This window comes from Antrostomus carolinensis, unplaced genomic scaffold (assembly GCF_000700745.2).
Source record: "Antrostomus carolinensis isolate BGI_N321 unplaced genomic scaffold, ASM70074v2 scaffold13149, whole genome shotgun sequence".
Lineage (NCBI taxonomy): Eukaryota > Metazoa > Chordata > Aves > Caprimulgiformes > Caprimulgidae > Antrostomus > Antrostomus carolinensis.
Genome location: NW_010339309.1, coordinates 14,258 through 26,327, shown reverse-complemented (window position 1 = coordinate 26,327; position 12,070 = coordinate 14,258). Strand labels below are relative to the sequence as shown.

Here is a 12,070-nt window from a genome sequence, read left to right as displayed (position 1 = left end):
CAGGAAATAAGTTTGTTGCTACAGATTTCAGTGACAGCAAAAGCCAACGTCAACTCAAAATGCCCTTCCTGAAAATAATATTCAACTGAGGAACATTATACATAAAAAAGAAAAAAAAAAAAGATGATGATGCCAAGGAGCAACAGTGTCCCAGCAACATCTTCATTACAAAATATTTTTCTCTTTAAAGAGCCCAGGGAGCCAACTGTGTAATGTCACGTGCAATAGCCAACAGGAATAATTCAGCATAGAAATTCAGAGAGCAATTATTATTATTATTATTATTTTAATCACACAAAAGGACACTCCAGGGTTTTGTAATTTTGTGATCACAGGGAAATAGACTCATAGGCAGATCCGAAAAGCTACACCAAGTGATTGCACAATTGGAGGTTACCATTTCTCCTCTGGTAGTTAGAATGTTGCTAAATTAGTATTTTCATCCAATTACCTTTCCCGTGTTAAATATTCATACATCAACTCCTGTTGCTTCTAATTGAGGTGGGCACGTTTCCTGCCTGCTTCACGGCTTCCTAGCTAAATCACTGATGAAGGAAGCAGCTATTTGGAAAATGTTTGTTTCAACAAGCAAGATTGGATGGTTGAAGGGAATAACTATGGGACATGGAGCCTTTTGTGTCCAATTAGACCCAGCACCTGAGGTGGTGGTCAAAGAGCACTCCAGCTGCTGTTAAAAAATTCCTGTGAAAGGAGCTTGGTGGTTTAAGTCCAGCAGAGATATGTTAGTTGAATGTTCATCCAGATCAGAGACTGGGCAGGTCACAGTGTCACTGTGCAGTGAGAACGTCCAGTAGGATTGCTCTGCCTTTACCTGGGAGAAAAAAAACCTGAAGGTTTCTGAGTCTCAGGACAATCAACCCGCTATTTTCTAGAGGTCTCTCTGTGTATATTCACGTGGTCACTACTTTTCTTCCCCAGTCACTTCAATCCCTTTTTATCCTGGAGAGCCAAAATAGCACTATTTCCAGGCAACTGAGACCAATGGCCTCTTGTCTTCAAAACAAACTGTCAGGACAGTTCAGGCCAAAGCCTGAGCCGAGTACACAAACACAGCGACTGATTTTCCAAGAACTGTTATCCAGCCTGTGCAGACAGCCCTGTGTACTCTGTCACCAAGCAATCAAATGTGGAACAACATGAAGGGCCCTAGATGAGGATGGAGTCTAAATGCCTTCTATCTTTTAGATCCAGCTGCTGTCAGATCTTTGCCATCCAGCTCTGGTGACCTGGCTGTGTCCTAGATGTGACAGTTGTCACATGGATTCTCATCAGATAAAGCTACAGAGCCTCACAACGATGCACAAATTCAGCATATGCTGAGAGAAGTAATGGCTGTGACAAAGCAATTCATAATTTTAGGAGTGATTTCAAGTGGGGAGAGAAGAAAAAAGGGGGAAACCTAGTTAAGGATTGCTATTTTTATACTAAAATTAATATATTAATATGTAGTTAGGTGGTGAAAAATGACTGTCTAGCAGCACAGCAAGGTTCCATATTTACTTGCTGTCACCCATTTCAGAGCAAATTGGCTCAGGTTGTAAGTCAAAGAAGGATTCTTCTGCTGCCAGCACTGCACACTTCAAGAGGTATCTGAAAATCAGGCTTCTTACCTTATCATTGTTAAAAGACTGTGCAATCAAAATGTAACTGACAATTCAGCTGATGCATGAGCAGAAATAGATGCCAGCTCACTCTCCCATAGCTAGAGAAATTCTGTAAAGCTAACAGGATTTTAAAAACATTTTGTCAGAAAAATAAGTGGCTATGACAGACCCAGGGAGCAAGCAGAATAATAATTCAGCTATCTAATGCTCGATACCACAGTGACATGTGCATTTCATGTGCTGCGCTACATAATACGGTTGCCCTCTCCAGCAGCCTCACTCCAAGGAATTCAATGTGCTTTGCAAACATCAATTACTTTAATGCTCACAACATCGAAGACAGGAATGCTGATAAGCTGGGCTAAGAAGGGTTAAAATAACTAGATCAGCACTGGGAAGAGAATAGATACTTGTGGATCTCTAGCCTTCACCCTTAGCCACAAGCCCAGCTGTGCCATTTTTCTTAAATAGTTCTAAACAAGCATGTTTTGGGCCTGATTCTAACAGTGGCCAGACACTCTACAGGTCTTGAATTAGCTTAAGCATGGAGAGAAATTTTGCAGGTAATACTGGAAACCCCACAGTTGTGCAGCCATTCCCATGGTGCAGGTTTTATTCTAACAGAGATCATCCTTCCACCTCAGTAGTGTGCTCTCTCCATTTCCATGGCATAATTTCCAAGGAAACCATCACACATGTTTAAAACATGTTTATCCCACTGGAGGGCATGGGATGGGATGTTCAGCATGGCACATCTTATCACAAAGCATGACAGATGAATAAATAATGCTCGTGAAGGAACCACAGCTAGTGGGTTTAAGGAAAGGGCTTTCAAGTTGCAATGATTACAAATGACAGCAATCAGAAGATTTCTGTACAATTAAGTTATGTCCAGAACATGGGAGAATCTTGATGAAACGGATGCCCTAGGAATAGGATCTGGAGAGCATCAATCACAAGCAGGAACATAAGATCAAGTCACCAGATCAAAGTCCAAGTGAGTGGGAACGCTGCCTTCCAGTTTACGTAGCAGCCTAGCACTTACCTTGGGTAGTGGGCAAGTCTGACCTCTGGGTATGAAGAAGTATGGAAACGGTGCAGACACCCTCCCAGACGTGAGCTGCCACCTTCCAAGGCAGAGGAGAAAGGAGATATAAACTAGGGTGGAGATACAAGAGTTTTTCTGCCTGTGATTCTCCTGCCACCGGGGCAGACGTTGGGGAGGGATGCTAGCTCATGGATGTTCAGAGAAGCAGAATGCTATGTAGTAGCAGAAGGTGAATGTTTATTTTGTATTTCTACTTTGATTAGAGAGAATATTTGATAAAGAGCAGCTCCCCCGCTTCCCCCAGGGTGAGGCTGCTAAACTGAAGGCTGGGCTACAAGTGAGCATCACATCCACAACAGGAAAATGTATCGCCCTTCAAGAACTCGACTGCTTCTCATGCACACAAACATACTTGAAAACAGCCCCAAAGAGGCTCCTTCCCTCCCACATGGCAGCAGCTGCAGAGAAATCTCAGCTTAACATTGACACCCGCAGCCCGTAGAGTACCCGATTTGCCTCCATTTCATCTGTAGTTTGGAATAAAAAGAGGCAGGAGATGGGATAGGAGGGGGAACAGGCAACAATGAAGGCGGCAAACAGTGCCCTGTCCCAATTTCTAAAAGCATCTGAAGACAAGAGGGATAGAGGGCTGCAGGAAGATTGCCTAATGCTTCCGTTCTTTACCAGCCACAGTTAAAAGGAGGAAAAGCCAATTGAGAGGCTGAAATGTACCATGAGCTGCTTCTCTGCAATTGTCTGCAAATCCTTGTGCTCCAAAGCGTTTTCCTTGAGAGTGCTCACAGGCACACTACAAACAAGTGTAAGTACAGCCAATTGTTTTAGCATTATAAATGCATTTGAAAGCTTTCAATATTTTTGTCTGTTTACAGGCACATTCCTTGAGGAATTTTGACAAGCTTGCCAGAATGGAAAAGCTGCAAAATGCTTAACTTAATGCTGAAGTTAATGCAAATTCTCAAGTAAGAAACCTGGGTGTTCTTGGGGCGGTGAAAGAGGAAGGCAAAGGATGAACAAACCCAAATCACTGCTCCTGACAAAGGGAGACTGGGCAAGAGCAGTGGCTGGTCACACACAGCCTGTGCTAGCACAAGGCATGCTTCCAAATCTGCTTCCTCCAGACACCCCAGCAATCGCTAACGCAGCTTCCATGCAACTTACAGTATTGCACAACCAGATGTGAGTTAACTCTCCTGGTACTTCTGCAGGAACTGAAGAGACAAGAGCCTCATCTGGGGCAATAAAAGGACTTGATGGTGGCACTACAAGAAGAACACCGAGGTTTCTCCCCGTGTTGCTGCTAAATTAAAAGCCAGACCTTCCTCCACCACCTCCATCAGGGCCATCTGCACTTGCACTCCTTGCTCTTCAAGGTTTTGGCCATCCTAGAAGACACCACATTCAAACCTTCACTTTCACACACATCTCGCAGCTCTCCAGAGTTAATGAGGCCTGCATAAGAGGCCTCTCCACACAAAGCAGCAGATCTCCACATCTACTGTCTGAAAGATCACACCCATGTCATGTATCTGATGTAGAGAAGGACTAGGACACCTAGAGAGTGCAAAAACAGGAATGGGAGTGTTTTTTCAGTGTATTGTATCAGCCCAATCACTTTGCCCTGAGGAAATAAAGACAATTTGCCCACTGAAGAACTCTATTCCACCCTAATCTGGACAAGGGACTCAGAGATAATCTCTGCAAAGCCAAATCCTGTGGAAAGAAGCTGAGAGACCTCTGTACAGCAAGTCTTCCCCAAGGAGGGGTGGGAAAGGGCTGCTGAAGCAGATTCTGCTGGCCTTCCTCCACCTTCTGCACCTTCTCACCACGGCATAACATGTGCAGGCAAGGCCATGCTAGGGCACAGTGAGCAGAGCAGGGAAATGCTTTGAGTGCAAATGAGGAAAAAGACAACTTACATCCCAGAAAGTCAACAAGTCTCTCACCAGAACGAGCAGGGCAACAGCACTGAAATTATGTAAGTGACTCACATAAAATAAGGTAATCTGCTAAGGAGTAAAACAGCCAGTAAGCACAGAGTATAAAGAGCCTTTAATATTGATTCACTCACTCAGTATTTCATGGAATTCACATCTTGCTCAATAGTGGAGAAACAAGAGAGAAAATGCTCAGTTTGGTCAGGCCCTGACATCTACAAGCTTACACAAATAGCAGCATTGTCAGGTTTAGACTGACTTCATGTTTTAATAAAGACACTGGTTGGTTTTAGCACCGTTCTCAGACACGTACGGTGCCAGATCTGTACACAGAGGTGATACAGGCTGGGCACTGAGAGATGCCTGTAGGAATGAGACTCCCAGTAATGGGATACAGGTAGGTAACCCTTAGGAGCACTATTGAAAGTTTCACTTCATAAAAATGGAAAGAGAAACGAGATGAAAGCTGTTATAGATACCTCACTGCACTGCAGAGAAAGGAACTGACATAGACATGTGACCTTAAAAAAAAGGCAATGAAATTGCACTAAAATTGATTCAGAACTCACCAAACATGTTACCGATGTGGCCGTTCTTAGTCAGCGGTCGCAGTTCATTTTTTCCCAGTGCATATTGTTTGTAGTTATCCCAAGCAAATTTCATCATCTGTAAAAAGAAAAATTGAATGAAAGTGCTTAACAGAACTGAAAGTTTCCTGAACTTCAGCTACAGAAAACAAATAGATGTTTCCCATCCACTGCTAAACCTGGCAACCAATGGCTCATTAATTATAAAATCTTAATTCACATTGAACACTGATCAATGAGGCAGCATTCAGCAATTTGCTAAAGTCTCAAACTCATCACTCCTGGTGCAGAACCTGGGACTGGCACATTTCAGAAGTAGCACAGCATCCAACACACTGAGAGTTCACTTTTCCCCTAAGCTGTGTGACCAAATGGGAATTTTAGAAAGATGCCTCCATCTCTGAATTTCTCACCTTTTTCCAGGAGTATCAGTATTTCAGAATGGTAATTAAAATGGGGTTAAAAAGGTAAAGCCAAAGCTGATACATCCCTAAGTATAGAGGTGTTACTTTCGGAGTTTTTGCCTTTCTTTATGATAATGATAATGAAACTTGATCAAACTGTAAAAGCACCACCACCTGCCCACCTTGCAGCAGTTACACACACAATTTTGTTAAAGCAACACCACTGAGGGACACTTACAGTGAGCAAAGGAAGAACTTGGTCTTTGTTTAAGGACTGCACAGAAGTTTCCTTTCTATTTATTAACAGAATGCCTTCATGAAGGAGAAAGGGGAGACCCGTGACACTTTGATATCTTCCTATCAAAACTCAAAAGTGCTTTCTTAAGAGAGTCCTGCAGTTGGGCTGGGTGATTTCTGAGAAACCTCTTCCAACTCAAACAGTTCCTTTTAGGACATTTGAACTGTCCTGCCTGAGTTCAGCATGTTAACCTTTTCCTGAGGACTGCGAGGCAGCAGGTTTGTGTGAATTCCAACACACACACACACACACGCACACCAGCACAGCTCTTTCTGTCCTCCTGCCCCTTTGGCTCCATCTGGTAGGAAAAATTAAACATATATTTATGTTTAAGTATCCTCTTTGCAGCTAGGAGAGACTAGGACTTGTCAGCTTCTAAGGAGTGCCTTAAATAAAGCTCCACTTTATAATCCACACAGCCTGGCTCTGAGCAGTTTCAGCCCCAGCATCACGGTGACCTGTACATTCTTTGATTCAATCCCTGGAAAAAAGTCAGCTAACAAAAGGGAAGAAGGAGGCTTCAGAGAATCGACAATATTCTCCACCACCGCTCAACAAAGGGCAGAGTCTTCTAAAATGCTTCACTCAAGATATTTGAGAGAAAATGACAGTTTAAAACAAATTATTCCTCCACAGAGTGTCCCTGTCTAGTGTCTGCAACAGCATTTACTGCTCTATTTCAGGAATATGCAGGTTACTTTGCTCTGAAATTCCTACTGTCATTTCAGTTCTTACTTTTGTCCTTCCCTCCAGCTGTGTGTTTCACAAGCCCAACGTTGCAAACCTCTGGCAGTATCTTCCTTAATTAGCACACATACACAAAAAGCCACATCACCAGATTTTAACCCCCTTCTTTTTTAAACATCAAGCTTCCAAAGTAAAGTTTCACAGAACTGGTCATATGGACAAGGATAAACATTTGCTGAACTGATAAATAACATTCAGACTCCAACATCACCAGAAGAAGGAATGTTGGACAAACAAATAAGTCAACTTGGGTTTTAAAAACTCAGTGTGGGATGAATTAGTCATTGGAGCGCTCTGCTCCAAGGAAACTAAATAATGACCAGTGAGGGGTGGGGGGAAAAAAAAATCCTCCACAAAATTCACTCAAACATGGCTCAGTCTTCTGACTCAAAGTGTTCTTTTTATTTCTGCTAGATCTCTGGGTATTTTTCAGTGGCAGCGTTATTCTAAATGGGAAGTTCTCATTCTTCGTTACTGTAACAGGGTGGATCTTTGAGGAACTCTGGACTCTCTCTCACAGTACCAAGCAAATGTTTTTATGTCTCAGAGCTTGATCCTGAAAGCTGGTGTTTCCATAAAGACAATCTTCCTACAGTGAGTGACAGGGCTCACGCACCAGAAAGGAAACAGCTAGGCAATCTATTTAGTTCATTTCTCTTCTAAATCAGAGCTGAGGAAGGAGGACCCACCCTTCTGGCACATACAGAGCCTGGACACGGGGAGGATGTGGAAATAACTCTATTTTGTTGCATAAAACTCCTAACGCTGTAATTCTGAATCAGCCTCATTTTAAGCTGAGTATGAAATTTAAAGTTATTTCCTTCCCTTGACATTTTTAACCCCTCTATTGCAGAAAGTACAAAGTTTCTTCTTCAAAGCACATGAAAAACCTCAGCATCTCTGCCACGCTGGTGCAGACGCTCCCTGCGATCCAGAGCTTGCTGACACCTCCATCACAGGCAAGAAAACTACCCGGGGTTTCCCTTCAACAGCTGCTTATATCCTACAAGGGTTCTATCTCCTCCTGTCCTTCTGTCTTCTGACACGAGGAGGGTCTGCTGACAGACACCCCAAAGTGACTCACTTCACACAAGGACTCCCAAGTGCTATTTGAATAAATACATTTATTCTTAATTTGCCTATTCAACCATTTAAGCTGCATTTGTCACGGTGTTGCAAAAAGTTCCACTACAAAATTATTTCTCAGGCTGTGCTGGCTGCAGTGTCTTAAACTTCATCCCCCCCCCCACCCTCTGTTCTTCCCTGAGCTGATAATCAGGCAGACGGAGGATGGATGAGATTGGATATGCTGCCTCGTCATGCTAAAGGGTTGTCAGTTTTCTTTTACGTGAACCAAATTTTGCTCACTGCTTTTAAGCCCTGTATATTTGGGAGGCAAAATGCATAACGTGGTACCCTTTCATTTTCCAAGATCAAGCTTTTCTTCTCTCAAATGATGGGTCCAAAAGGAGCAACTGAAAAAGTTTAAAAGCCAAAAGCATCTGCACCATTCTGCCCGTTCTGGTTTTCTGCAGCTGGCTTTCTGATCCAAATTTAGCAGTACAACTTCCAAACCACTCAAGAGATTCATCAAGTTTCTAAAAGTGGGGACTCCAAATTTATATACTGTACGGAAGAGACTGAGCTGAAGCTTTCAGAAGGTTTCGGTGACAAAGGTTCCAGACACCGGGGTGAAACTGAAGGGGATGCAGCTGAGAGGTGCAAATGGCAATGTGCACAGCGAGGTGTTTCAGTCTGCTTTCTGATGAGACGCCAAGGTTAGAAGTGAATATTTTATGCCATTCTAGTCATGACAGATCACAAGACGTCAGCATTAACATTATGCCCGTTTAGATTTGAAAAATGGCACCAGAACCACAAAAATTATGGAAATAGATCCATAATTTTAGATTTTGTTCTTACCAGTGTGCCATCTGCCATCTAATAGACAATTATCTATTTGGCCCTGAAATTCTAATCACCCTGGCTTTCAGCTGATTTATAGCAGAGACTTCCAAATTTATAATCGAGTTTGTCAGACTGCTCTTTCTTTTCTATGATCTGTAAGTCACTTTTTACTTTCGAGAGTTTCCCAGCTAGACGATTATATATTAAAATTGACTTCAAGTAACTAAACCTGAATTCTGAAAAGCCACGCTATCGCTTTCATCATTTAGGCTGTTATCTTTTCTTGTGCTTTGCTCCATCCAAACCCAAAAAAGATCTTGCTCTCAAGCCCATGTGTAATTCATAGGGGCAGCAGCCTGCAGCCAGGCAGAGCCAGGAGCTGAGGGTGAAGTCCTGCACTGAGCTATTTGCTGGTTCAGGGTCTTCATCTATAATTTTGCAGGTTCACAACACCGCAGTATTTAAATTGCACAAAAACAAGGTTGGCTTAAAATTGTTTTAAGCTCATTTTTAATTTTTTTAATTTTTTAAAAATTTAATGTATGGAAATATTCTTATTTAGAAGTCAGTTTTATAAATACTCTTGTTTAAAGTACTAGGCCAAACACTAAGTGCTTGTGTCCCTTCAAATACTGCAGCAGGAGTATTATTTAATTATTTAATGTATGCACAATTATTTAATGTATGTACTTATTATTTATGTACAATTATTTAATGTTTTCACTGATCCCCCAAATTTCTCCATCTCTACCAAACGCACCACAACAGCACCTACCCTGCTACTACAGCTTTGCCCGTTCTCTCATTTCTATGTCCTCTTGACATGACTTAACTCAAAGAATTCTTACATTTTCTGAGATCAAATATGCCAAATCACACAATAAAAATTCACCACTCCAGACTCAGTAATAAAAGCATCAACAAAGTTGATGACACTCCCTCTCTCTGCACACACTATGTGACTTACTACGGGAGGGCACCGCTGCTCCTCGGTCTGGCAGTGATTTTGTGATGCCACCTGGGCTGTAACACGGGAATTATTCAACAGTTGGGACACAATTTCTGCCCATGTGTCCTACAGTCTCGATTTTCAGAGTACCATCACTTTGATTTTCAGAGAACCCGAGGTTATGGAAGAATTAGACTCCAGTGGAAAGGCAGTTGGGAAGAATTCAAAACAAAAAGGCATTTAGCAAATTGTGCGATCCAGATAACAAAGAAATAAGGTTCAGGATAAAAACTTGACCAAGGAAGCGTTTGCATTCTGAAGAGATGTGCAAACCTGATGCTCTTCAATATAGGTAATAACTAAACCACTGAAAATCCCTGGGTTTAGGCACTTGCAAAAGCAGAGAGATGAGAGAAAAAATAAAATAAAATAAAAAATCCTCCACACTATCGCTTGCCCTCCTTTTGTTACCAGGGAACATTTCAAAATGCAGAGCATTCCCAAACAGCTATTTGATTAGTTTTATCCATCTAGGCTGGGGTAATTAGCAAATGCTTAAAAGATGAAATCTAAATATACCAACCAATCAGCCCCTTTCACGAACTTCCAAGGAACATTAAACAAAACCATTATCTTCACTTTTGTGGCTCTTTGGCCTCTTTTCTTCAACTCCTCTTCAAATATTTAACTATTAAGCTATCTAAGAAATTCTCAGTTTGGGTTTTCAAAAAAAAAACCCCCAAACCAAACAACAACAACCAAACAAAAACCCCAACAAACCAAATTAAAACTGTGTTGGTGGGTGTAATTTTAAATATTTTTTTCTCTATTTCTTACTTGGTTTTTTCCACCTCAAATTACCAGACAGGTTTCTCTTCCTTTCTCTGCAGTTGGAGGAAGATTAGTTGTCATATCATTTTTAAAACTAGGATCTGTTCTTTCCCATCTCTAACCTTCTTGCTACCCCAAAATAGCCCTGTTCTAGTTTGGATTTTTAACCTGAAATATAATGCCATATATTTTCCCCAGCTGTGCAAAAAACAATCTGCCAGGTGACAAAATGCAGAGAAAAAGAAGAACCGACTGTCAGTCTTGCATTCAGAAGATAAAGTCTGCGTGAACACATCAGGATAAGCCATTTATATTTGGAATAATGGATGGTATTTTTTTCTAATCAGACTTGCATACACTTGTATAATTCAGGATTGACTGTGGGAAAAGTAATGAAGCAGTACCGTGTTTATTATCTGTCGCTGCTTTTAATATTATCACACAGAGATATAAATATCCACACAAACACGGTGGCAGAATGTTATAAAAAGGCTAGAATTTATTTGATTTATTTTAAATCTTTAATATAAAGCTGAGCAACTTCTCAGGTTACCTCTTTGGGACATTGTCCTTAGAAATGATTTTACATAACAGCAAGAGAATAACGAAAAAAAGCTGCGTGTTAACTGTGGTTGATTGAAAGGTTCCATTTAGGGAGATGTTAATATCCACAGGCTTTTTACTTCACGGGTTTAAAAGCCTGTAACTCGCAGAACAGATAGTGCTTCCGCACATGAAAGACGTTACCAAGCAACCCACAGAAACGGACACCAACATTGATAATCCATTCTAAAGTAATTATATTTTATAATTAAAGATTACAGTAAATCCAATAGATCCCAACAGGAACTTGGGCAACTCAGAGACACGGTAGCTAACCTGCCTGTTTTATAGCATCCATGTTAGCTTCTGTCTTTGAATAAGACATGAAGTGAATTGCAGACATTTTCATTTAATAGGCCTTCAAACAACTGATAACCATTACAGAGTCTCACCTCGGTAAGCATTCATCTAACATCATCTCCTTTCTGGAACTCAATGAAGTATCGTTCTTCTTTTAACTGATGGTAACGGGGTGAACTCAAATCTGTTCCTATCAAATCAAAGTCCTGGCAAAACTCAAGCGAACACCATCTCTTCAAATCCAACTGCTTTCCGTTCCTGACCCTTCTCATACACTCACTGTGCAACTTCCACGACTGGGTGCCTCAGCTTGTCCACCTACAACCCAGACCTCATCCTCTTCATCCAAAAGCATGAGGCACAATAAAGAGAAATAACCAAAGTGTAGTAAACAGTGAGGGACTGAGTTCACTCGGTGAATTTGTGCTCAATATTCTTCTGCCTGGTGATCTTGCAGACCCAGAATCATTTCGCATGAGATGGTGGTGGCAGATTCAGGGTTAAAACTCAACACTTGTCTACACGTGTTCAGTGTTCACAGTGGTTAATGTGGCAGCGAGAAGTGCGTGTGCCTGGGCAAGGTCCCCGACTCAGGAGAGTGTAAATTAGAATCATAGAATCCCCTGGTTGGAAAAGACCTTTGAGATCATCGAGTCCAACTGTACCTGCCCACTACTGAACCACCTCTCTAAGCATCCCATCTACCCATCTTTTAAATACCTCCAGGGTGGTGACTCAACCACCTCCCTGGGCAGCCCCTTCCAGTGCCTGAGAACCCTTTTGGTGAAGAAATTTTTCCTCACATCCAATCTGTA

General features: G+C 41.7%; 1 protein-coding gene across 1 annotated transcript in view; it reads right to left on the bottom strand.

Moving 5' to 3' along the window:
• Window positions 1–6,008, bottom strand: part of MAN1C1 (mannosidase alpha class 1C member 1) — a 43,350-nt gene extending 37,342 nt beyond the window's left edge. Inside the window, exons 1-2 of the mRNA XM_010175793.1 lie at window positions 5,997–6,008; window positions 5,198–5,294 (exon numbers count right to left, since the gene is read on the bottom strand). Of these exons, the coding sequence (XP_010174095.1) occupies window positions 5,198–5,294 (97 nt within the window). The 5' untranslated portion in view covers window positions 5,997–6,008. The remainder of the gene's footprint in view (window positions 1–5,197; window positions 5,295–5,996) is intronic.
• Window positions 6,009–12,070: the final 6,062 nt, after the last annotated feature.